The following is a 27,024-nucleotide window of genomic DNA, read 5'->3' on the forward strand; positions in this document are numbered from 1 at the left end:
TATAATTACTTTTTCTAGCCAATTCCTAAACCCATACTTATTTCTCTGCAAAAAATATCCTGAAAGGTTCTTGCCATTTCAAAGCTGATAGATTCTTGGAGCAGAGTATTCAGTTTACAGGCCATGATGTCACTCACCACCTGTTTCTGTCTGTCAAATTCGGCCATCTTGGTTACAGAAAGAAGATCAAAACTCATCATTTTTCTTAATTCAATTTGTGTCTTTTCGGTGTTCTTTTGCATCATTCCATATGGCTTATAACAAACATGTGATTTTCTTTTTCTTTGTTCTTCATATATTTGATTTTGGGGAAAACTCATTTTAGAAGGTTTTGCTAATACAGGCTTCTGATAAGATTTTACTCTGCCTGTCTTTACAAAATTAGCACGATTTACTGTCCTTTCACTATTCTCGTGTTTTCTGGCAAAATAAAGGGATTGCGCACATTCAAACAAAGAATCTTTTTGTGACGCAATAACACGAGATGCAGGATTTAGAAACCAAAATTTGCTTACAAAACTCCTTATGAGGGACGGTGTTTTGACATTCTCACTCAGCATTCTATACAAACGTTCATATATGGACATGAACGTAAAAATACATTCCTTCCGACCAATCCTTAATTTTCGAAGAATATCAATATCTGGATGATTTTCATTTGATGAACAAAAAATGAGAATTTTTAATCTGTCTTTATCAGTTAAATTCTCATGTGTTTCACCAGATAACTTTAAAGATAACCTCCTGGAAAAGGTTACAGGGATCCACATTTTGAACAACTGATTCTTCTCCTCGTTAGATAAATCAAATTTGTCAACACAACTTTCAAAAACCTCAGAGTTTCTACAAACATGCATTTTGTTGTCATATGCAGGTATTATTTTACATATCGTTAGCAAACTTTTCCTTACTTTCCTTCGGATTTGGGCCTGTGAGTCATCTATTTTTAGTGGTACGTCTTTCCCTTGTACGTCCTCTATGTCAGTTCTGAAGTCTCCTCCTACTTCTCCATCTTGTTCCACGTCTGCAAGGTCACCTTCAATAGCTGCTGCTACTTGTAACTGTTTCTCCACATTACAGTGAATCTCGGGAATATCACTATCCTCTACACAATCATTTTTAGATTTCTCTGACACAGATCTATGAAATATATCTACCATCTGTAGAATATTTTTTAATCTCTCTCTTTCTCTATTGAAAAACTTAGAATCTAACCTTTGATTCTCGAGTTCACACTCGGCATATAAACTTAACCATAGAACTTCTGAATTAGAATTGTCTACAGACTTAAATTTCAATTTACTCTGCTTAGCAAGACAATTAATGACATCCATTTTATCTTACTTTGAAATGTCTCAGCTTGTTCCTTTGATGGACAACGCTGGGCTCCTGTCTTCACACGTCTGGCTTACGTCTGGTACTTTTGGCACTTGTAGTACTTCTCAATCTATCTGGCACTTCTTAGTCCTCACGTCTAGGTTCCGTCTGATTCTTGTGAATAGTGGAATTCCTGACAACTTGCACATATGATTTGACGTTAGCAAAGTCCAATCCCCCTTGTGGGCAAGTGGAGGGAAATCCACAAAAAAGTACAAAAATTCAGATCTGGCTGGCTCTCCAATGTAAAATAATGCTTATCCTGTAAAATACTCAGGACTAGTTACCAGATAAAAATATAGTGGTTTATTTGGATTCTTCCATCAAAGAAAGGTTATTACAGAAAAACAGGTGAATAAAAATAAGTGAAAGAGAGATTGTCCATTGTTCATAGCAAAGCAGCATGTATTCTTCTCTCCGAGATCCTGAATAGCAAATGGCTGCTGTCTCGCAGTTCGGCTTCTCACATCGCCGTCAAGTAATATACCAGCTGTTATGTCATGTCATGGCCCAACACAGGCGACATCTTCGTGTCTGTCTTTCATGATGGTGAGGGAAGAAGACAGCGACCTCTACAGTTAGCCATGAATTATATACGTCTCTTGAAGCACGTGATCTCGGTATATATGGAGTTTGACATTTACCTCAAGGCTAAACTTAAATATGTAGTGAGCTGACATTTCTACCATGAGCCAAGCTTAAAAATAGCCTATGTCATATAAGCTAAAGCAATCTACAGAACTGGGTGTAATAAGAAATATTTAATGAATTATTAATATTTAACAGAGTCCACGTCCATAACAAATGGAAGCCATTGATCATCTGAAGATAGAGCCCAGCAGGAAAGGGCATAGCTGTGTCTTAACAATCATCTATCATTTCACCAAATTTGTATTGGCAGTCCCAGTGAAGTATTTAAAAGGCCAGACTACACAGTGGTGGACCAGGGAGAGGTAAGTATTGCAAGTGCTGGTGCCCTGAGTAAGCAGGGGGGCCCACTCCTGGGCGGCGGTACTGGCACAGGGCCCCTCATAGTACGCCAGTGTGTCTGACGGCAGGTGTGCACCCCCACCGTCAGAGACATTTGATTCTACTATGAGGGACCTTGTGCCAGTGCCGTTGCCAAAGAGTGTGCCCACCCACCTGCCCAGGGCAACGGCACTCGCACGGGTGCGTGTGCCAGGTGGTGGCCCCGGCCCTGTGGGGGGAGGCTGCCCAGTTAGGGAGGTGGAAAAAATGGCATATGTTGATGTTGGACATTCAGTAGCTGCAAATGGAGTAATTGGAGAAGTCCGCGGAAGAGGAGGACAAAAGCAAGCCAATTTTCTGGCAACCTACGTGTCAGCAGGGGAGGGTGGGACAAAATCCTTTGAAACCCATGCATGGTTCATTTTAATGAAGGTTAGATCATCAACATTTTGGGTCGACAGACGGGACCTTTTTCTTTCAGGATTGATCCAGCAGCACTGAAGACTCGTTTAGATAACACACTAGCAGCATGGCAAATGAGCTCCTGTAAGGCATATTGTGCCAATTCAGGCCAGGTGTCAAGTTTACTGGCCCAATAGTCAAAGGGGAATGACTGGTGAGGGAGAACATAGATATGGGAGGAGAAGTAGTTTGTTACCATAGTTGACAACTGCTGTCTCCTGTCACTTTCGATCGATGCAGTATTACCAGTCGTGTGAGCAGTACTTGAAAAATCAGTCCACAACATGGTCATGGAACCCCTGTGTAAAACGCCACTTCAGCTGTGTGCACCACGAACACCTCTTCCATGTTGCCCCCTACGGCTCGTTGGAAAAACATCACCGCCGCTGTGTGCTAGGAATGCCTCAAACAAACGGTTTACCTGAGTTGCTTGTTTGTTAGCCAATATTAGCTCTATGTTCTCCTGTGGCGTGATGTTTTGGAATTTGCCTTTATAACGTGGATCAAGGATGCTGGCCAACCAGTAGTCATCATCGTTCATCATTTTGGCAATGCGGGGGTCCCTTTTTAGGATCTGCAAGGCATAATCAGACATGTGGGCCAATGTTCCAGGTGTCAATGATGCACTGCGAGTGCTGGGCGGAGGAGCACTTTCTGGCAAATCAACATCCCTCCAGTCACGCACAAACCCTGTACCTGACGTTGCCACGCCAAAATTTTTTCCTGCCCCCTGAGAAACATCCTCCTCCCCAAAATAATCATCCCCATCGTCCTCCTCCTCTACCTCTTCTTTCTCCACCTCGTCCACGAGACTTCCCTGAGCAGACAATGGCTGACTGTCATCAAGGCTACCCTCCTCCTCTTCCTCCTTGGCTGCAGATGCCTGCTTCTTAGTGTGCGTCAAAGTTTGCATGAGCAGATGCATAAGTGGGATGCTCATGCTTATGATGGCGTCGTCTGCGCTTACCAGCCATGCGCATTCCTCAAAACACTGAAGGACTTTACAGAGGTCTTTCAGCTTCGACCACTGCACACCAGACAACTCCATGTCTGCCTGCAAACTGCCTGCCCGTGTATCCTCGCACAAATTAATTACAGCCTGCCTCTGTTCGCACAGCCTCTGAACCATGTGCAGGGTGGAGTTCCACCTTGTTGCAACGTCAATAATTAGGCGGTGCTTGGGAAGGTGGAGCAATCGCTGCAGCTTCTGCATACGACTGGAGTGTACGGGCAACTGGCGCATGTGTGAGCACAGTCTTCGCACCTTATGGAGCAGGAGTGTTAACTCCGGATAACTATTGAGGAAGCACTGCACTACCAGGTTCAAGGTGTGAGCCAGGCAAGGTATGTGTCTGCGTTTTAAAAGGGCTATGGCTGCCACAAAACTCCGGCCGTTATCACTAACTACCTTGCCTGCCTCAAGATGTAGACTGCCCAGCCATGACTCAGTTTGTCCCTGCAAGTAGTCGGCCAGTACCTCAGCGTTCTGTCTGTTGTCGCCAAAACACATCATCTTCAACACAGCCTTCTGACGCTTACCACTAGCTGTTCGATAGTGGGACAACTCGTGTGCAACACTGGCAGCTGTGGATGGAGTGCTCGTGCGACTGCGCTCTGTGGACAAGCTTTCGCTTCTAGAGGAGGAGGAGGATCGAACGCGTACAGTCAACTGTTTCCTATACCGTGGGATAGGCAGCACTGTCACACCGCCGCTGGCCCTTGTGGACCCTGCATCCACCACATTAACCCAGTGCGCAGTGATGGACACTTAACAGCCCTGGCCATGCCTACTGGACCATGCATGTGTTGTGAGGTGCACCTTTCCACTCACTAATTGCTTGAGTGCATGGACAATGCGGTCTTTCACATGCACGTGGAGGGCTGGGATGGCTTTTCGCAAAAAGAAGTGCCGACTGGGTAGGTCATAGCGTGGTACTGCGCAGGCCATGAGCTCGTGGAAAGTTTTGCTTTCAACCAACTGGTAGGGCATCATCTCTAAAGAGATTAGTTTGGCAATGTGGGCGTTCAAAGCCAGTGTACGCGGATGAGAGGATGAGTACTTTCTTGTCCTACATATGGTGGAACTAGCGGTGGACATGGCGGACTGAGAGAGGGTTGGTGATGGTGTTGGTGGTGTTGCTGATGGCCTAGATTCAGTCTTTCATAGCAATAACATTGTGATTCCATGACTGCTTTGCCCTTGCAATGACACCTCGACATTTGCTGCTGGTGGTGTGCTTATTGGTAGGCTTACAGTGAGGGAAGCGATGTAGCATTACTGACTACCTTCATTCAGAGCAGGTGCACATGTGGTATGTGAGGTTTGGTAGTCCGTCCATGTTTGCAAGTGCATGGTGGTTAAATGTCTAAGCATGCAACTGGTATTCAAATTTCTCAGATTTTTCCCTCCGCTAACGGTCTTTGCGCCCTTCTTACAGATAACTTTTGCCTGATCATTAGGATTTTGTTAAAAAAAGTGCCACACTGCACTCTTCCTACTATGGAAGACATTTTGAGACCTTGCACGCTGTGCTAATTTGACCGTCTGGCCTAGCTGTCCTGCAACTCTTTTGGTATTTGTAACACGTTTTTTGACTGCTACGGTCATGCCAGATAACAGCTGTTGCGATGTTGTTGCCTGCTGCGGATCCTCCTCCTCTTCTGAGCTATTGGCAGCGGCACCCTCTTCCCCCAATGGATACCAATCTGGGTCAACAACTGGGTGGTCATCCATCACCTCCTCTTCAATTTCATGTGCACCTTCCTCTGTGTTACAGTGTAAGTTGGTATAGTATGCAGGAAGGGGCACCTGAGTTTCATCAGGGTCTGATTCTGCCTCAGTACACTGCGAGGACAATGTAGTGCTCTGAGTGAGTGTACCAGCAGAAAAATCTAGCAGTGGCTGTGCATCAGTGCACTCCATGTCAGATTCATCTTGGACTGGGGAATTCACGATTTGACTTGCTAACCCAGGCATGGTATGTGAAAAGAACTCCATGGAGTAATCGTTAGTGTGGCCTGCCACATCCTTCAGTTTTGGTAGGGGTGAAGGACACAAGGAAAGGTGTTGTTCCTGACCAGGAGCCTCCACTGAGAACTCAGTGCTTTTATTTTTTGAAAGTTCAGAAGAGGAGGCGAGAGAGCTGGAGGCTGTGTTAGCAATGTAAGCCAAAACTTGTTCCTGAAGCTCCGGCTTTAAAAGTGGTTTACCTACTCCCGGAAAAGAGAGCCTTCAAGGCCTTGTGGAGCCAGATGATGACGCAGGCTCAACACCTCCTGCTTTAGGTGCTATTGTGCTTTTGCCACTACCAAGAGATGCAACACCACCACCATCGGGACCAGCTGGCAACCCCCGCCCACTTCCATGGCATCTTCAACCATACTTCCTCATTTTTGTAAAAATGTAACCAAAATACCACCAGCTATATGGTATTGTAAAACAAGGTATAAGGTGTATCTACTATTGGTGAGAAATTGAATCTCACAAGAAATTTGAGGATGCTGAACTATTGTCTCAGGCTCAGTAGGGATTACACCTCAATGTAACAGGCTGAAATTGGATGGTATATGAAAAGATGGAGGGTGTATGTAACAGGCTGAAATTGGATGGTGTATGACAAGGTGGAGGGTGTATGCATTATTGGTGAGAATTTGAATCTCACTATAGATTTGAGGACGCTGAACTATTGTCTCAGGCTCAGTAGAGATTACACCTCAATGCAACAGGCTGAAATTGGATGGTGTATGACAAGGTGGAGGGTGTATGTAGTATTGGTGAGAATTTGAATCTCAAAAGAGATTTGAGGATGCTGAACTATTGTCTCAGGCCCAGTAGAGATTACACCTCAATGTAACAGGCTGAAATTGGATGGTGTATGACAAGGTGGATGGTGTATGTAGTATTGGTGAGAATTTGAATCTCACTAGAGATTGGAGGATACTGAATTATTGTCTCAGGCCCAGTAGAGATTACACCTCAATGTAACAGGCTGAAATTGGATGGTGTATGACAAGGTGGAGGGTGTATGCAGTATTGGTGAGAATTTGAATCTCACTAGAGATTTGAGGACGCTGAACTATTGTCTCAGGCTCAGTAGAGATTACACCTCAATGTAACAGGCTGAAATTGGATGGTGTATGACAAGGTGGAGGGTGTATGTAGTATTGGTGAGAATTTGAATCTCTCTATAGATTTGAGGATGCTGAATAATTGTCTCTGGCCCAGTAGAGATTACACCTCAATGTAACAGGCTGAAATTGGATGGTGTATGACAAGGTGGAGTGTGTATATAGTATTGGTGAGAATTTGAAACTCAATAGAGATTTGAGGATGCTGAACTATTGTCTCAGGCCCAGTAGAGATTACACCTCAATGCAACAGGCTGAAATTGGATGGTGTATGACAAGGTGGAGGGTGTCTATATGATTGGTGAGAATTTGAATCTCACTAGAGATTTGAGGACGCTGAACTATTGTCTCAGGCCCAGTAGAGATTACAACTCAATGTAACAGGCTTAAATTGGATGGTGTAAGACAAGATGGAGGGTGTCTATAAGATTGGTGAGAATTTGAATCTCACTAGAGATTTGAGGACGCTGAACTATTGTCTCAGGCCCAGTAGAGATTACACCTAAAAGCAAGAGGCTGAAATTGGATGGTGTGTGACAAAGTGGAGGGTGTATGTAGTATTGGCGAGATTTTGAATCTCACTTTAGATTTGAGGACGCAGAACTATTGTCTCAGGCCCAGTAGAGATTACACCTCAATGTAACAGGCTGAAATTGGATGGTGTATGACAAGGTGGAGTGTGTATATAGTATTGGTGAGAAATTGAAACTCACTAGAGATTTGAGGACGCTGAACTATTGTCTCAGGCTCAGTAGAGATTACACCTCAATGTAACAGGCTGAAATTGGATGATGTATGACAAGGTGGAGGGTGTATATAGTATTGATGGGAATATGAATCTCACTAGAGATTTGATGATGCTGAACTATTGTCTCAGGCCCAGTAGAGATTACACCTCAATGCAACAGGCTGAAATTGGATGGTGTATGACAAGGTGGAGGGTGTCTATAGGATTGGTGAGAATTTGAATCTCACTTGAGATTTGAACACGCTGAAATATTGTCTCAGGCCCAGTAAAGATTACACCTCAATGTAACAGGCTGAAATTGGATGGTGTATGACAAGGTGGAGTGTGTATATAGTATTGATGAGAATTTGAATCTCACTAGAGATTTGAGGATGCTGAACTATTGTCTAAGGCCCAGTAGAGATTACACCTCAATGTAACAGGCTGAAATTGGATGGTGTATGACAAGATGGAGGGTGTATGTAGTATTGGTGAGAATTTGAATCTCACTAGAGATTTGAGGACGCTGAACTATTTTCTCAGGCCCAGTAGAGATTACACCTCAATGCAACAGGCTGAAATTGGATAGGGTATGACAAGGTGGAGTGTGTTTATAGTATTGGTGAGAATTTTGAATCTCTCTAGAGATTTGAGGACGCTGAACTATTGTCTCAGGCCCAGTAGAGATTACACCTCAATGCAACAGGCTGAAATTGGATAGGGTATGACAAGGTGGAGTGTGTATATAGTATTGGTGAGAATTTTGAATCTCTCTAGAGATTTGAGGACGGTGAACTATTGTCTCAGGCCCAGTAGAGATTACACCTCAATGTAACAGGCTGAAATTGGATGGTGTATGACAAGGTGGAGGGTGTATGTAGTATTGGTGAGAATTTGAAACTCAATAGAGATTTGAGGACGCTGAACTATTGTCTCAGGCCCAGTAGATATTACACCTCAATGTAACAGGCTGAAATTGGATGGTGCATGACAAGGTGGAGTGGGTATGTAGTATTGGTGAGAATTTGAATCTCACTAGAGATTTGAGGACGCTGAACTATTTTCTCAGGCCAGTAGAGATTACACCTCAATGCAACAGGCTGAAATTGGATAGGGTATGACAAGGTGGAGGGTGTCTATAGGATTGGTGAAAATTTGAATCTCACTAGAGATTTGAGGACGCTGAACTATTTTCTCAGGCCCAGTAGAGATTACACCTCAATATAACAGGCTGAAATTGGATGATGTATGGCAAGGTGGAGGGTGTATGTAGTATTGGTGAGAATTTGAATCTCACTAGAGATTTGGGGACGCTGAACTATTGTCTCAGGCCCAGTGGAGATTACACCTCAATGCAACAGGATGAAATTGGATGGTGTATGACATGGTTGAGTGTGTATATAGTATTACTGAGAATTTGAATCTCACTAGAGATTTGAGGATGCTGAACTATTGTCTCAGGCCCAGTAGAGATTACACCTCAATGCAACAGGCTGAAATTGGATGGTGTATGACAAGGTGGAGAGTGTCTATAGGATTGGTGAGAATTTGAATCTCACTAGAGATTTGAGGACGCTGAACTATTTTCTCAGGCCCAGTAGAGATTACACCTCAATGCAACAGGCTGAAATTGGATGGTGTATGACAAGGTGGAGGGTGTCTATAGGATTGGTGAGAATTTGAATCTCACTAGAGATTTGAGGATGCTGAACTATTGTCTCAGGCCCAGTAGAGATTACACCTCAATGTAACAGGCTGAAATTGGATGGTGTATGACAAGGTGGAATGGGTATGTAGTATTGGTGAGAATTTGAGTCTCACTAGAGATTTGAGGACGATGAACTATTGTCTCAGGCCCAGTGGAGATTACCCCTCAATGCAACAGGATGAAATTGGATGATGTATGACAAGGTGGAGGGTGTATGTAGTATTGGTGAGAATTTGAATCTCACTAGAGATTTGAGGATGCTGAACTATTGTCTCAGGCCCAGTAAAGATTACACCTGAATGCAACAGGCTGAAATTGGATAGTGTATGAAAAGGTGGAGTGTGTATATAGTATTGGTGAGAATTTTGAATCTCTCTAGAGATTTGAGGACGCTGAACTATTGTCTCAGGCCCAGTAGAGATTACACCTCAATGCAACAGGCTGAAATTCGATGGTGTATGACAAGGTGGAGGGTGTCTATAGGATTGGTGAGAATTTGAATCTCACTAGAGATTTGAGGATGCTGAACTATTGTCTCAGGCCCAGTAGAGATTACACCTCAATGTAACAGGCTGAAATTGGATGGTGTATGACAAGGTGGAGTGGGTATGTAGTATTGGTGAGAATTTGAGTCTCACTAGAGATTTGAGGACGCTGAACTATTGTCTCAGGCCCAGTAGAGATTACACCTCAATGTAACAGGCTGAAATTTGATGGTGTATGACAAGGTGGAGAGTGTATGTAGTATTGGTGAGATTTTGAATCTCACTATAGATTTGAGGACGCTGAACTATTGTCTCAGGCTCAGTAGAGATTACATCTCAATGTAACAGGCTGAAATTAGATGGTGTATGACAAGGTGGAGGGTGTATGTAGTATTGGTGAGAATTTGAATCTCACTAGAGATTTGAGGACGCTGAACTATTGTCTCAGGCCCAGTAGAGATTACACCTCAACGTAACAGGCTGAAATTTGATGGTGTATGACAAGGTGGAGAGTGTATGTAGTATTGGTGAGATTTTGAATCTCACTATAGATTTGAGGACGCTGAACTATTGTCTCAGGCTCAGTAGAGATTACATCTCAATGTAACAGGCTGAAATTAGATGGTGTATGACAAGGTGGAGGGTGTATGTAGTATTGGTGAGAATTTGAATCTCACTAGAGATTTGAGGACGCTGAACTATTGTCTCAGGCCCAGTAGAGATTACACCTCAATATAACAGGCTGAAATTGGATGGTATATGACAAGATGGAGGGTGTATGTTGTATTGGTGTAAGGACTTGGCCTTCATATCCGTTTCTCTGAAATCCTTGCCTTATGTCTGTCGCTCAGTTTCTGCGTTGCCCTTAGTTTAGTTCATTTTTGCCCTCATCCAAGATGGAGTCACGAGCCTCAACGGGGGCCATCTTATTTCCTGTGTTGATCTCTCTTGTTCCTGTCTGCTCTGTATATAAGGATGCTCTGTATGATTACTCATTGCTTGAGTATACTTGTTCTTGGACTTGTTATCAAGCTGGAAGGACTGCTACCTAGCTCGTCTCTTCGTTACCTTGGGATACCCCGCCTGCCTGTGAATCTTGGTCTCATTGTAAAGACTTGTTTCTTTGGATCAGCTCTGCACCCACCTCAACTTCAAGGACTGTTTCCTGCTAGCAGGCCTGGCCTGCTCTCCAGGTCTCCGGATCTGGCAACTTGGACTTCATACGTCTCCACGGTCTGTACATTTGCTCACTGCGTTATTATCTTCATCTACTTTTACGCTGCTGTGTCTTATCTGTAAACCTGCTTGATTCTGATAAATACTACGGAACTGAAAACCTATGAGCTCAGGCCTCTTTTCTGATCCATGTCACTGACCTCCATTACACCGAGTATATAAAGTTATAACAATTGGTGAGAATTTGAATCTCACTATAGATTTGAGGACACTGAACTATTGTCTCAGGCCCAGTAGAGATTACACCTCAATGTAACAGGCTGAAATTGGATGGTGTATGACAAGGTGGAGTGTGTATATAGTTTTTGTGAGAATTTAGATCTCACCAGGGATTTTAGGAGGCTGACAATGATGCTCTCAGTCCAAGTATGGACGCAGGCAGCCTAATAAGCAGGACTGCTGCACACAAAAGGGTGGAAAAATGAACGCTTGGTAACTGTGCAGAAAAGAGGAAGAAAAGTATTTTTGCTTTTAAAAAAGCAGTTTGCACAGCAGTGTGCAAACAGCAATGCATCTGTCACGTCGCCGTCAGACTAGGGGCCTGCTGTCCCGGCCTCGGCCACTAGGAGGCGTCGGACTGTCACATCGCCGTCAGACTCGGGGCCTGCTGTTCCTGCCTCGGCCACTGGGAGGTGCCGTGGTTTGCCCCGAGTCATGGCGGTGACAGAGAAGGGGCTCCTCCGCAGGCATCTGATGGACGCAGGCTCTGCTCCTCTGTCAGTCATGAAGGGGTTGGTGCATCACCATCTGGCCTGGTCCTGGGGGCGGTCCTGATGACATCATCATTCCGGGAGCTTGTGAGGGATGACCTGATCTCTCAAATACCTTGGGACTGGTCTTGCAAGCCGCCGTATATATTCTTGGTTCCCCTATGTGCTACTGTGTGATTTGCTATTGTTTGACTCTGACCTCAGCCTGGATTTCTGACCCCTATACTGCCTGACGATTCTGTACCTCTGCTATTCTCCCATGACCTTGGCCTGGATATTTGACTCTGCTACTGCCTGCCGTTTTTATACATTGCCGCCCTCCCGTTTTGTGACCTTGGCCTGGACTGTCGACTCTGCCACTGCCTGCCGTTTCAGTACCTCCGCTGCTCTCCCGGTTTCTGACTGTTTTTGGTTCCCTGCCTTCTTCCCTACTGGCGATCGTCCTGCTCTGGTGCACTGCTCCACCAGACAGCCACCCCCTGGGCCTTGCTACAATTCCAGATAACTGCGTAGGGGTTAAGGGTCTCAGGGTTTCTTGGGGTGCTGTCCCTACTGCAGTCCAGATCCGCAGATGGACGTCACAGCAGCTATCAGAGAGCCTTATAAGGCAGCCTAATAAACAACAGAGCTGATGCACAAAAATATAGCCTCCCCTGTCACTGCACACAAACTGTTGCGTTGTACAGTGGAAATTGCTAACAGCAGAAGCAGTTTTTTGGTTCTTCTTCCCTGCCTAACGCTCTCCCTTATTCTGAATCAGCAGCAGCAACCTCTCCCTAATGCTAAGATCAGCAGAAGTAAGATGGCGGTCGGTGTGCACGCACTTTTATAGCCCCTGTGATGCCACACAAAGCCAGCCAATCACTTGCATGCCCTTCTCAAAGATGGTGGTGACCGATGCCTATGTCATTGCGTTGCCCACAGTGTGCGTCCTCCATCATTGGCTGAAAAAGGGCACTGGAAGCATCATTTGAAACGCGACTTTGGCGCTCGGGTCGCCGACCTCACGCTATGGTCGGGTTTCGTTTCATGAATCCCGACTTCAGAGAAAGTCGCCGACTTTTGAATTTGACCGACCCGTTTTTGCTCAACTCTACTTGTATATAAGGCAAAATAAATAAGAGGAAAAAAATGCTCTTCCACACCTTGGGCTATGTTCACACTTAGTGTTTGATGCTTTTTTGCATGTTTGCATTGCTTTCAATTGTCAAAAAGCAATCACCAGGAAATGCAATTTTAAAATTGTAATACCGTATTTGGCCATGTGGTGTGTGAGACATGAAAGTCACAAAAAAATTTTTAAGGGCCAACAGAGGGTCCTCACTATTTGTAGAGAACCATCATCAAGTAACCATTTCTATTGTCAACGGGCCAGCAAGTGTTTTGTGGGCAGATGAGACCAAGATACAGCTTTTTGGTAAAGTATATCATTCTACTGTTTACTGTAAAATGGAATGAAGCTTACAAATATAAAAACATAGTAGGTACAGTCAAATATGGTGGAGGTTCAGAGATATTTTGTGGATGTTTTGCTGCCTGTGGCATCATCAAATGTGAAGATTCCCAAAAGATTTTGTTTGCAATTCAGTGCTTAGTGTCAGAATGCTGGCTTTGTATCCTAGGTCAGGGGTCTTTCAGCAGGGCAATGACCCCAAATATACCTCGAGAAGCACCCAGAAATGGATTGAAACAAAACACTGGATAGCTCAGAAGTAGCTATTCCAGCTTTAGTAACATAAAATCTCATACCACTACCTCTTACATTCAGATGCTACAGAAAAACTACGAATGAACATATTAAATCAGTTAATTTCGTCTGCTTTGATAAATTTCTGAGTACAGATCACCATAAAAAACATGAATCTGTCAATGAGTGTGTGGAAAAATGAAATCAAGTCATGGACTGTTGAAGAGATGTATGTGACCAGAATGAACACTCATTTCTAGAAGATGATGCCTAGCACCTACCCCTATACTAAATGCAGGTAACAGCAGTATTGATAGGGAATAGAATAGATGTTAACTTGATATAATTTTCTTAAGGTTGCAGCAGCAAGGATTATAATTCATAAGGCAATAACACCTGACTACATGCCTGTGATACGCTGTCCCTACTGTGACAGCTCACCCTACATGAATTGCAGGTAAAAGTGGTCTCATAGCAGAATATGGAATGGATTTGAATCAGCCCTGAAAAGATTTTTTCTTGTACATGGCAAATTCTGGAGAAACGCCGGCAACCCTGCCTGCTTTGATGAATTTCTGAATACAGAACACCATAGAAAATCAGGAATCTGTCCATGAGTATATTATAAAAAAGCAATCAAGTTATGGACTGTGGAAGAGATGCATGTGTATTGTGTATGTATTTTACCTTAACTAGAAGTTGGAGCCTAGAAAAGCATTTTTTTTCCATTCTTAAGAAGTGATTCTCTTAGACTGGTAAAGCGTATGCACTAAGTGCAAGGTATGCCAAAAATTAGAAGGTGGCACTCCAATACACCTTTGAAGAGATGTAGTGGAGGGCCTCTTTTGTCCCATTAAGGCGTGGGTTTTCTAGACTGGTAATGCACATGCACTAAGTACATGGGATGAAAAACATATACCCCTAGGGTATTACATATATATAAAAAGTTAAAGGTAGGCATCTTAAAATTCTTAATGAGAGAATCATAAACACACGTAAAAAATCTATAGCGAGGGGGCATGATCACCCTGTTGATATGATGGTGGAGGAGGATGACACAAAAAAGACAAAATCCTGAAGAGTATACCCATGTTTGGGTGAGAAGAGGTGCATAGTAATACACCAGAAAAAAAATAAAAAAAACACTGCATTTGCGTTCATGTTCTGTTGCTGTCATATGGTAGTATACAGAAGTCTGGCCCAATCCCCAGCCCTTGTTCATTTTGATCAGAGTCAACCTGTCAGCATTTTCAATTGACAGGCAGATGTGCTTATCAGTTATAATACCTCTGGCGGCTCTAAAAGCCCACTCTGACAAAACGCTAGCGGCAGGGCAGGCCAGGTCCTCCAAAGTATAGAGAGACAGTTCAGGCCACACGTCTAGCTTGGATGTCCTATAGTTTTAAGGCACAGAGGAATCACGAAGCATGCTGGTATGGTCAGCAAGGTACTCCTTCAGCATTTTTAAAAACTTTTCCCTCCTTGACAGAGTATTTTGCACATCGGAGAAAACTGTCCCAGACCTGTGAGAGTGCTTGACTACCTCTGCTGCTGTATTTGGTGTGTGTCTCCCTTGTCTCTACTCCTTGGTTGTCCAAGGACCTGTGACCTCTGCCACCACGGTTGTCAGATGAGAATTTTTTTAAGAATTCTTCAACTAGGGATTTCTGGTACTGTAACATTTTATTAGACCTCTCCGTCACAGAAAGGAGAGATGGAAAGTTCTCCTTGTAGCAAAGGTCTATATGGGTGACCAACCAGTAATTAGTGTTGGCCAAAATATGTACAATGCGAGGGTCACTGGAAAGGCATCAGAACATAGACTCAGCCATGTGTGACTGACTGACAACAGCCAAGACTTCTCTGTCCCAACTAAGAGGACTGTCCATCTTCTTCTTCTTGTCCTCATCCTCGTCTTTGGGCCATCCACACTGAACAGACAGAATGAAGGTGGTGTGGATGGTACTGTGTGTAGTGCAAGCAACCAGCTCCTGTTTCTAGTCTTTCTCCTCATTATCAACCAATTTGTGTTGAGAAGATGAGATGAGGCTGGGTTGTCTGACATCTGTGCGGTTCTCCAAAACTGAAGGGTATGTGCACACGTTGCGGATTCGTCTGCAGATTTTTCCATGCGGAATCTACAGAATCCGCAGGTCAAAATGCCTGCATTTTATCTGCGGATTTACTGTGGATTTAGTGAGGATTTCAACTGCGTTTTTACACCTGTGGATCCCTAGATCCCTAGTAGCCACTGTGCAGTTTCATTCAGTATGTACTTTGGTGGCATATGTACAAAGCTAGTACTAGCTGATTACTGGGAGTGTTGGACCCCGCCAATCCTATATTGGCAATCTTTCATAGAACAGACCTTCAGTGCTACGTGCCTGGACAATGCCTTTCATTCAAGCAGGAATGAAGCTGTCATGGAGGTGCTAAGATAGCAGTTACATCTGGGCCTTGGTGATTTAGTATCACAAAGGCTCGTTTTCAACATAAGAAGAAACAAAGGTAAGTGATGCTCATATTACAAATTTTGTTTTGGGACCCAGAAGCTTCTAGTTACAAGGAGTTAAAGTCAAGAAGATACCTATGCAGCAAGAATTTACTCAACTTTCCATGGCACTCTACAGTACATTCCTAATGAATTCTAATACTAAGTTTACAAATGTCGCATTATGTAAAAGAGTACGTTTAGTATGCTAAATGTGTAGTTATTTTGGCACTTGCTAGAACTGTAACTGAATACTTCAAAATAAATCTATAATTTCAGCTAAAATCCACAAGGAAATTGATCAAGTGATTGGACAAGACCGGCCTCCAAATTATGAACACAGAATAGAGATGCATTATACGCAGGCTGTTATGCAAGAGATCCATCGGTTCTGTGATATTGTCCCTCTGAATCTACCCCATTTGGTGACCAGAGATGTCCATTTTCAAGGATATCAGATCCCCGAGGTATGGAGCTCTAATTTATCAATCATTTATTTATGCAATATCTATGATATTCATCAAACCAGTAGGACTGCCATGGAGACTAATAGTGCTAAAGGAATAATAAAGTACATAATACGTGTAATGTAGACACAGAGTAGACTAATAACCTCCCTAAATCTGACATTTCTCCGTGGGTGGCACTATAATAACACCCCGGCAGCAGGCGCGCTGTCTGGGTGTTATATTTGACACCAATCTCTCCTTCACATCCCATATACAATCTCTTGCCGATTACACCTAGAGAACATCTCTAGAATCTGCCCTTTTCTCACCATGGAAACAACAAAAACCCTCACTGTAGCACTGATCCACTCCTGCCTGGATTACTGCAGCGCTCTATTAATTGGCCTCCCCGTTACTCAACTATCCCCTCTCCAGTCCATACTTAATGCAGCAGTCAGGGTCATCTATCTGGCTAATCAGTACTCGGTCACGTCCGCTCTTCGCCAGTCTTTACACTGGCTGCCCATTCATTATAGCATCCAATTCAAAGTACTTGTTCTCACCCACAAAGCTCTCCACAGTGCAGAACCCCCCTACATCTCCTCCCTCATTTCTGTCTATCGGCCTAACCGACCGCTGCGCTCTGCAAACGACTTTCGACTAACCTCTGCACTAATCCGTACCTCCCACTCCCGACTCCTAGACTTCTCCCGCGCTGCGCCAATCCTCTGGAATGCTCTACCCCAAGAAATTAGGACTATCCACAATTTGCATAGTTTTAGGCGCTCCCTCAAAACACATTTGTTCAGAGCGGCCTATCACGTTCACTAATCACAGTCATTCTATGTGTAAGTGTGAATGAGTAGCCCATTCACAATCTCCATCCATCCCTCACTCCCTCAAGATGGCTGGACCATCATTGTAAATACACACCTGTACTTTGTATCTCCCCCACCTCATTGTAGATTGTAAGCTCTCACGAGCAGGGTCGTCTTATTGTGCTTTAATCACTGCATTGTTAAAGTTGTTACTTATGACTTGTGTTTGCGCTGAGGAATATGTTGGCGCTATATAAATAAAGATTATTATTATTATTATGATTTTTTTTAATGTAGAGGTAACAGACATAAATGAACCTTTGATACATGCTATCAGAATCTGTATTGACCAAGTTTGAGAAATGAGCGAACACTCACTTCCTGTCTACAGATGAGTGAATTGTTCTGAAAACGTACACCAACCTCAAATTCTGCACAAAAGTTGCACATGCTTGGATTCCCAAGCATTTTCCTCAAAATCAGCAAAAGTTGGCCAAAGTTCGGTAAATGGTTTAGTTTCCACTAATGTTTTTGTTAGGACTTTGGCTAGGATAGTGGTGCTGTATGATGATCGTGGGAGAAGTATTTGATGAGGGAAGGTGGTGGGAAGAGGTCAGAGGAGCGGCAGACTATTATTCTTTTTTTTTTTTTTACTAACAATGTGTGGAGATTCCGGCAGCCAATCAGGACACAGAAACCCTCCACAACATCCAGACACAAGGGCTTGTGTCATAGTCTGCTGAAGTCACATGTTCCTCTCCATATAAAAAGTCGACATATGGCTTTGAAACCATTTTGTGACTGTAATAGTTTAGTGATGCTGCTACTGTTGCTGCAGGTAGTCAGATAGTTAGCTAGGCGTTTTATTCTCAGCTAGTTCAGATAGATAGGATCCTGTGTCAAATCGACCTTACAGCATCTAAATCCTTTGTGCTAATTAGGAGGTCCAGCAATCAGTCCATATTTCTTCATCTAAATCCTTTGTGCTAATTGTGTGGTGCCGTCACCAATCCACATTTCAGTATCTAAATACTTGTGCTAATTGTGTTGTCCAGCCACTAGTCCACATTTCAGCATATACACTACCCTTCAAAAGTTTAGGGTCACCCAGACAATTTTGTGTTTTCCATGAAAACTCATACTTTTATTAATCAAATGAGTTGCCAAATGAATTTAAAATCTAGTCCAGACATTGACAAGGTTTGAAAAAAAGATTTTTATTTAAAATAATTTTGTCCTTCAAAATTTGCTTTCGCCAAAGAATGCTCCCTTTCCAGCAATTACAGCATTGCAGACCTTTGGCATTCTAGCAGTTAATTTGCTGAGGTAATCTGGAGAAATTTCACCCCATGATTCCAGAACCCCTCCCACGAGTTGGTTTGGCTTGATGGGCACTTTTTGCCTACCATACGGTCAAGCTGCTCCCACAACAGCTCAATGGGGTTGAGATCTGGTGACTGCGCTGGCCACTCCATTACAGATAGAATACTAGCTGCCTGCTTCTTCCCTAAATAGTTCTTGCATAATTTGGAGATGTGCTTTTGGTCATTGTCCTGTTGTAGGATGAAATTGGCTCCAATCAAGCGCTGTTCATAGGGTATAGCATGGCGTTACAAAATTGAGGGATAGCCTTCCTTATTCAAAATCCCTTTTAACTTGTACAAATCTCCCACTTTACCAGCAACAAAGCAATCCCAGACCATGACATTACCTCCACTATGCTTGACAGATGGCATCAGGTACTCTTCCAGCATCTTTTCATTTGTTCTGTGTCTCACAAATGTTTTTCTGTGTGATCCAAACACCTCAAATTTGGATTTGTCTGTCCATAACACTTTTTTCCAATCTTCCCCTGTCTAATTTCTGTGTTCTTTTGCCCATATTAATATTTTCCTTTTATTAGCCAGTCTCAGATATGGCTTTTTCTTTGCCACTCTGCCCTGAAGGCCAGCATCCCGGAGTTGCCTCTTCACTGTAGACGTTGACACTGGCGTTTTGCGTGTACTATTAAGCTGCCAGTTGAGGACCTGTGAGGCGTCGATTTCTCAAACTACAGACTCTAATGTACTTGTCTTGTTGCTCAGTTGTGCACCAGGCCCTCCCCCTTCTCTTTCTACTCTGGTTAAAGCCTGTTTGTGCTCTCCTCTGAAGGAAGTAGAACGCACCGTTGTAGGAAATCTTCAGTTTCTTGGCAATTTCTCGCATGCTAATACAGCACGGCACAGAAAGAGGACTTAAAAATCCTCCAAAAACAGAAAACGGCAATAAAACAACAAGGTTTACCCGTACAGGCCTCCAGACACATGCACTATCAGGGTGCAGTGGACCCATATAATTAAGATAACACAGGTGCAAAAATACCGATGAAAACACCCGCTCGCAGCCTACCAATGAATGGATGGGGAGGTTGCCTGGTATATTGATGCACAAAAAACTTGTATGCGGCGCTGTTCACACCATGGCCCGCACAGCATCCAGGCCAGCCTAGTACCAACACCCTTCTATTAGCTCAGGCGGGCCAGCCCAGCACTATCAAAGTGCATGCCATGGGGACAGACACCGCAGTTTACAAGACCAAATCGGTCCAACTGTACCCTGAAAAAAGTGCAAAAAACACATTTACTAAAAATGTGGAGTATTAGCTGATATTTTGGCCAAAATACGTGAGCCCGTAATCTGCGCCAAAGATCTCCACGTTTACGGGTACCTAACACTAAATACTAAATACTAATACAGCACGGCACAGAAAGAGGACTTAAAAATCCTCCAAAAACAGAAAACGGCAATAAAGCAACAAGGTTTACCCGTACAGGCCTCCAGACAAATGCACTATCAGGGTGCAGTGGACACATATAATTAAGATAACACAGGTGCAAAAATACCAATGAAAACACCCGCTTGCAGCCTACCAATGAATGGAGGGGGCGGTTGCCTGGTATATTGATGCACAAAAAACTTGTATGTGGCGCTGTTCACAGCATCCAGGCCAGCCTAGTAGTGACACCCTTCTATTAGCTCAGGCGGGCACAGCACGGTACAGAAAGAGGACTTAAAAATCCTCCAAAAACAGAAAACGGCAATAAAGCAACAAATGCACTATCAGGGTGCAGTGTGAACAGCGCCGCATACAAGTTTTTTGTGCATCAATATACCAGGCAACCGCCCCCTCCATTCATTTGTCTGGAGGCCTGTACGGGTAAACCTTTTTGCTTTATTGCCGTTTTATGTTTTTGGAGGATTTTTAAGTCCTCTTTCTGTGCCGTGCTGTATTAGTATTTAGTGTTAGGTACCCGTAAATGTGGAGATCTTTGACGCAGGTTACGGGCTCATGTATTTTGGCCAAAATATCAGCTAATACTCCACATTTTTTGTAAATGTGTTTTTTGCACTTTTTTCAGGGTGCAGTTGGACCGATTTGGTCTTGTAAACTGCGGTGTCTGTCCCCATGGCATGCACTTTGATAGTGCTGGGCCGGCCCGCCTGAGCTAATAGAAGGGTGTCACTACTAGGCTGGCCTGGATGCTGTGCGGGCCATGCTGTGAACAGCGCCGCATACAAGTTTTTTGTGCATCAATATACCAGGCAACCGCCCCCTCCATTCATTGGTAGGCTGCAAGCGGGTGTTTTCATCGGTATTTTTGCACCTGTGTTATCTTAATTATATGGGTCCACTGCACCCTGATAGTGCATTTGTCTGGAGGCCTGTACGGTCAATTTCTCGCATGGAATAGCCTTCATTTCTAAGAGCAAGAATAGATTGTCAAGTTTCACATGAAAGTTCTTTTTTTCTGGCAATTTGAGAGTTTAATGGATTAGTAATGGATAATTGTCTTTTAGACGCCTCTCCATTACAAAGCCATGAGCTTGAAGTCACCTGACAAAGATGATATTAACCCCACAAATATGATCCCCACTTGCCACCGCTAGATACAGGGCAAGTGAGAAGTGCCGGGCAAAGCACCAGAATTGGCGCATCTAATAGATGCGCCTTTTCTGGGTGGCTATGGGCTTCCTCTTTTTAGGCTGGGAGGCAATATCCATGGCCCTTTACCAGCCTAAGAATACCATCCCCCAGCTGTCTGCTTTAACAAATCTGGTTATCAAAAATAGGGGGAACCCCATGTCGTTTTTTAAATTATTTATTTAATTAATTTAAAAAAATAGCGTGAGAACCACTCTATTCTTGATAACAACCTTGCTAAATCTAACAGCTGAGGGTTGCAGCCTCCAGCTGTGAGTTTTGCCTGGCTGATAATCAAAAATTCAGGGGAACTCACGCTGTTTATTTTTTAATTATTTATTCACAGCACATGCGCAATATGATGAATACTCCCATCAGCCGCTCCTGCTCTAATTGTTATTTGCGACAGCAGGCGTCTGCTGATGGTAGTCCTATCAGCAGACACCAGTAACTGTAGGTAAACTTTATACCTCTGATCATAGCTGCGGGCTAATGCTGTCATTTGACAGCATGGGAACCGTGGCTGTCTGTCCGGTGGTGAATATTTTACCACCGATCAGAAGCGGTGTTTGCCAAGCTGTCATGACAACATGACAAACACTCTGTGTACTCCATCTCTGCTTGCCACCAGTTAACATTTCAGCATATAAATCTTTTGTTCTAATTCTATGGTCTCGTCACCAGTCCATATTACAGCATCTAAATCCTTTTGCCAATTGTGTAGTCCAGCCACCAGTCCACATTTAAGCATATAAACTTTTTGTTCTAATTTTGTGGTCCCACCACCAGTCCACATTATAGCATCTAAATTCTTTCTGCTAATTGTGTGGTGCAGCCACCAGAACTCATTTCAGCATCTAAATTGTTTGTGCTATTTCTGTGGTCTTGTCACCAGTCCATATTTCAGCATATAAATTGTTTGTGCTAATTGTGTGGTCCTGCTACCAGACCACATTTAAGCATATAATCTTTTGTGCTAATTGTGTGGTCCCGCCAACTGTCCACATTACGGCATCTAAATCCTTTGTGCTAATTGTGTGGTCCCGTTACCAGTCCACATTTCAGCATCTAAATCCATGTGCTATTTTTGTGCTCCCATCACCAGTCCACATTTCAACATCTAAATACTTGTGCTAATTGTCTAGTCCAGTCACCAGTCCACATTTCAGCATATAAATATTTTGTGCTAATTCTGTGGTCCAGCGACACTAGCTCAGCAAATAAATACTGATTGTTATTTTACTGACGGTTGTCTGACAGGTGAGGAACTAGGATTGTGAAACAGCTGGTTAAAAGTGGTGAAAGGTACTTCCAACATGAGTTGAAAAAAGTGAGATTGTGGTGGAAGGAGGAATAGGCTTGGTGTTTGAGGTGTATGTGGGGTAGGTGGTAATGTTACTGAAAATTCTACTGAACAAACACCGCCTCCTTCTATCCAAAGATAACAGACAACTTCTGTTACTGGATGGGCTTCTTGACTCCCTTTCTTTGGCAACCGCACAGAGTTACGCCTTGTAGATGAGGGCCAAAACGAGCATTTACCCCTGTGATTGGCAAGCGCTGCATAAAATGGCCCCTCTTCTTCCTCCACTTCAACATCACAAACAGCCTAATCCTCAGAGATGGCACCCCAATTACAATTGTTTCTCCTTGAGTCACAGCTCTTCAACCACCCAACTGACTTTTGGGAACAAGAGATGGGCATGTCTTGCAGAGCTGTTCATTCAATCCATTCCAGCGGCTTCAAAGGTCTGCTCTAAAGATTCACAGACTCAAGAGAAGCATCTGCACCGATGTTCAAAATTTTTTTCAGTTGGATCCGCTGCCGGGCGAAGTAGGGTTCGAGCAGACTCCAGACCCTCATCACTAAACATTAACCTCCAGGAGTGGAGGTGATCCTTATGAGACTCAGATACATGAGGAGCATGAGGTCTGTACTGTGCTGTCAGGGCAGGAAGAGAAGGGTGATTCAAGGCGAGGAGTGGGATAATGAAGAGGATGATGATGAGTTTGTAGATCCCACTTGCTGTGAACCCAGAGACACGCATTAGAGTATTTGAGTAGCTCAGCAGAGGAGGTGGAGGAGGAGAAAGATTTGGAGGCTAGATTGCGGCTTCTTGCACAGATATGGAGTGATGCAACCACATCTCTGTCTATTGTAAGGTACTAGCATGGGATGCAGTGAAGAGCAGGAGGCAGAGCAAGAGTTAACGGGTTCTTTATGCAGATAGATTGCATCAGTAAATACTCCACACAGGGAGTACGAAGTTATGGAAATATACAAATGCAGGAGGGGTAAACGGTGGGGGTGCAAGATTAACAGCAGACAGTAAAAACAAATCAACTTATCAGTCTGTGGCTCCTGGATGGAAGAGCTTGAAAGATCCCACGATGGTGGCGCAAGTGGCGCAAGACGTCTCTGAAGCGATCCTGGATAAAATTGATGCACTGTCTCTGTACCAAAGTGGTGTATCCTGGCCTTTCCAGATGTGGTCTCCCGGTCCTGGAGCATGGTATTGTACAAGAGGTTGAAAGTGGCACAGCAAGTGCAATACAAAGTCCCGGGATGGAGGTCACAGCAGAGCCTTCCGAATCAGCGTGTACCGCGAGGTTTCAGAACTGTGAAGTTTGTCAGTTATTGTGAGGGGTGCTGAACGGTCAGGACTTTCAGGCTTGGGAGTCTGCAAGGTGCTCAGCTCTGTGCATGCACAGGTTGCACGCGCAGGGGGGAACAGGCCACAGAGTAGGCCTGCTAGTTGGCGTGGAATAGCATAGACGGAATGAACCTTCTCCTTACGTGTACACTGTCTTTCCGCCAGAAGCACAGTTTTTGCGCGCTCAGCCCCTTTTATGTCCACCCTGCCCCTTACAGTCATGTGTAAAGGTCTGCTCCGGTCAGAAAGTCCTTCCCCTGGCATCAATGGTGACAGTCCCGACAGTTCCAGCCCGGGCACACAAGAAGCCGCCCTAGCCCGGTCCATCTTCCTACATTCCCCCACTCCTTTTGCTCGCCATTCCATGGGTGAGGATTCTTGGGAACCACATGGGCGTCTCTTTCTCTTCTGTATTTTCTGTTGCCAAATAAATTGGTCTTGTTCATAATGATTGGGTGGTATGCCAGCTGTCATACCTTCGTTCGGAGCGTCGTAAGTTGGAAGGAGTAGTGGAGTCTTCTGGAGTGGTAGAATCCGATGACATGATAGGAAGCCCGGATGTGTGTACTCTCTGGAACATATTCCTCGGGAACCCTGGGCCCCTGTTTTGCACTTTCCTCATTTTCTTCTTCTTTTATGACAGAAACTGACTTGAAGGTCTCTGGTATCTCTTCCACATGTACTGGATCTTTAGATGAGCAAGGCCGAAGCATGTTTCGATGAACTACTCGAGTAGTAGTTTTTGTCTCCTTCAGATTGAATTTCATACACAGGGCCTTTGGAGTGGATTCGTCTTTTTACCTGATAAGGACCTCTTTCCCAGCAATTTTCCAGTTTGTCCCGAGGATGTTTTTATTGCACTAAGACGCAGTTTTCGACTTGAAGATCTGTTGCCCGCGGTGGAGTTCTCTCAGCATGCTCCAATTCCCGGAGTCTGGTCTGTACTAACCGATGCAGGATCTGCAGACGATGTCGATGTTCTTGGACCCATGAGGACACCCCTACCTGTAAGCAGTCCTCCTCTGGATCTAATGCTAACTCGGTAATCCCTTTTCCATCTCGACTGAACAGGAGCGAGTGTCCACCATGAAATACTGGCTGTGCACCTTTCTTGACCCAGGATACAAGGAGAAATTTTCTTCTCTCATGTCGGAGACAGATGTGCCAATTCAGTGCATGCATGCCAGAGGGCCGTTATGGAAGACTTGCTCAAAAGATTACCCTAGGACAACGCTGCTGGCAGTGGTATCAGCTCTTTTCACCCACAAGGATTAAAGGGGTGGGCCATGCACATCAGTTGCAACTCAGGGCGGGGAAAAATGTCCACCTACTGGGCCATTTTCTCAAAACGTCACATCCACAAGGGCTATCTGTGGGTGTATCTATGATGAGGAAGGAGAAGATGACCAAGATGGTGAAGGACTATTTAAGTGACCATACCAGCATACTTCCTGATTCTTCAGTGCCCTTTAACTATTGGTTGTCCAAGTTGCACACTTGGCCAGACCTCTCTTTGTATGACTTGCATGTGCTGCCATGCCCTGCCTCAAGTGTGTTGTATGAGCAGGCTTTTAGTTCACCAGGTGAAATCATAACGGATAGGCTCACACGGCTGTCAACGACAGGCTGACTCTTCTAAAATTGAATAAGGGCTGGATTTCCTTCAACTTTGTAAGCCCTACGGATGTCAGCAACGTAACGTAAGTGCAGCCCAAATGTTTTTTTTTTTAACTTGTCTTAACGTCCATGCCTTACCATCCAAACCCATTTTGTTCAGGAAATCGCCTCCTCCTCCTTCTGCAACAAGTACTTAGTGGTAATCTATGTATACCCCATGTGGGTATTTTTTTTACTTTTTGAAAACTTTGCACATTGTGCAATGGTGAAACTTGTACTCCCTATCTCTACCTATTGTAATAACTGCAAACTGTATTGTGATGTCCCCATCATGAACTCTTTGAGGTTGTAAGATAAAGACCCCTTGGGTAATTTTTTGAAAACTTTGCACATTGTGCATTAGTGACACTTGTACTCCTCTATCTCTACCTATTGTAATAACTGCAAAGTTTATTGTGAGGTCCCCATCAGTTTCTTTCATCGTGTATGATGCAGACCCCGTGGGGCAATTTTTGGAAACCTTTCTATATTGTGCAATGGTCAAATTTCTATTCTCAATCTCTATATTTTCTATTTTTTTTTTTATTGTGTTGCCCTTCTCACAGTCTCTTTAAGCATGTATCTGGTAGCCTCATGTTGTGTTTTGGATTTGCACTTGGACAATTTGGAACATAAATACATTAATATGCTCAACACACTTCTTCAGGTTTCAGCCTTACACAGAATAATAATGTGAGCAATGAAACATGCTCTACATATATGTTGCTAGTTTGAAACTCTTACCCACACATCCCTTTACAAAGGGAAATTCTAAATAATGCCTCTGTTAGCATACGCCATATACTGCTCATATACGCAGCACCCCAGTAGGTGGGCGGAATGCCTGAGTACAAAATCTGTGTCTGACAGTGAAACCACTGGCCTTTCCCTTGCGTTACGTCATTCCCTCTCTGCTGTCCAGGAAGGAGGCGCTGAGGCCTCCTGTCCACAACCTGCAGTTGCACAGACACAACAGTCAGCAACAACGTCCAGTTCGTTGTCTCAGCGCAGCGTTCATTTGTCCCTTATTAGCATATATGTCTGTTCACAAATTGTTAATTAGATAGGACATACAGTTGTGGCCAAAAGTATTGACACCCCTGCAATTCTGTCAGATAATACTCAGTTTCTTCCTGAAAATGATTGCACACACAAATTCTTTGGTATTATTATCTTCATTTAATTTGTCTTAAATGAAAAAACACGAAAGAATAAAGCAAAAAGCAAAAAATTGATCATTTCACACAAAACTCCAAAAGTTGGCCAGACAAAAGTATTGGCACCCTCAGCCTAATACTTGGTTGCACAACCTTTAGCCAAAATAACTGCGACCAACCGCTTCCGGTAACCATCAATGAGTTTCTTACAATGCTCTGCTGGAATTTTAGACCATTCTTCTTTGGCAAACTGCTCCAGGTCCCTGATATTAGAAGGGTGCCTTCTCCAAACTGCCATTTTTAGATCTCTCCACAGGTGTTCTATGGGATTCAGGTCTGGACTCATTGC

General features: G+C 43.9%; 1 protein-coding gene across 1 annotated transcript in view; it reads left to right on the forward strand.

Moving 5' to 3' along the window:
- Positions 1–27,024, forward strand: part of LOC141052036 (cytochrome P450 2G1-like) — a 286,300-nt gene that overhangs the window by 204,349 nt on the left and 54,927 nt on the right. The window contains exon 7 of the mRNA XM_073549215.1: positions 16,260–16,447. Coding sequence (XP_073405316.1) covers positions 16,260–16,447 — 188 coding nt within the window. The remainder of the gene's footprint in view (positions 1–16,259; positions 16,448–27,024) is intronic.

This window comes from Dendrobates tinctorius, unplaced genomic scaffold (genome assembly GCF_039654945.1).
Source record: "Dendrobates tinctorius isolate UK_male_01 unplaced genomic scaffold, ASM3965494v1 ptg000158l, whole genome shotgun sequence".
NCBI classification, from domain to species: Eukaryota; Metazoa; Chordata; class Amphibia; order Anura; family Dendrobatidae; genus Dendrobates; species Dendrobates tinctorius.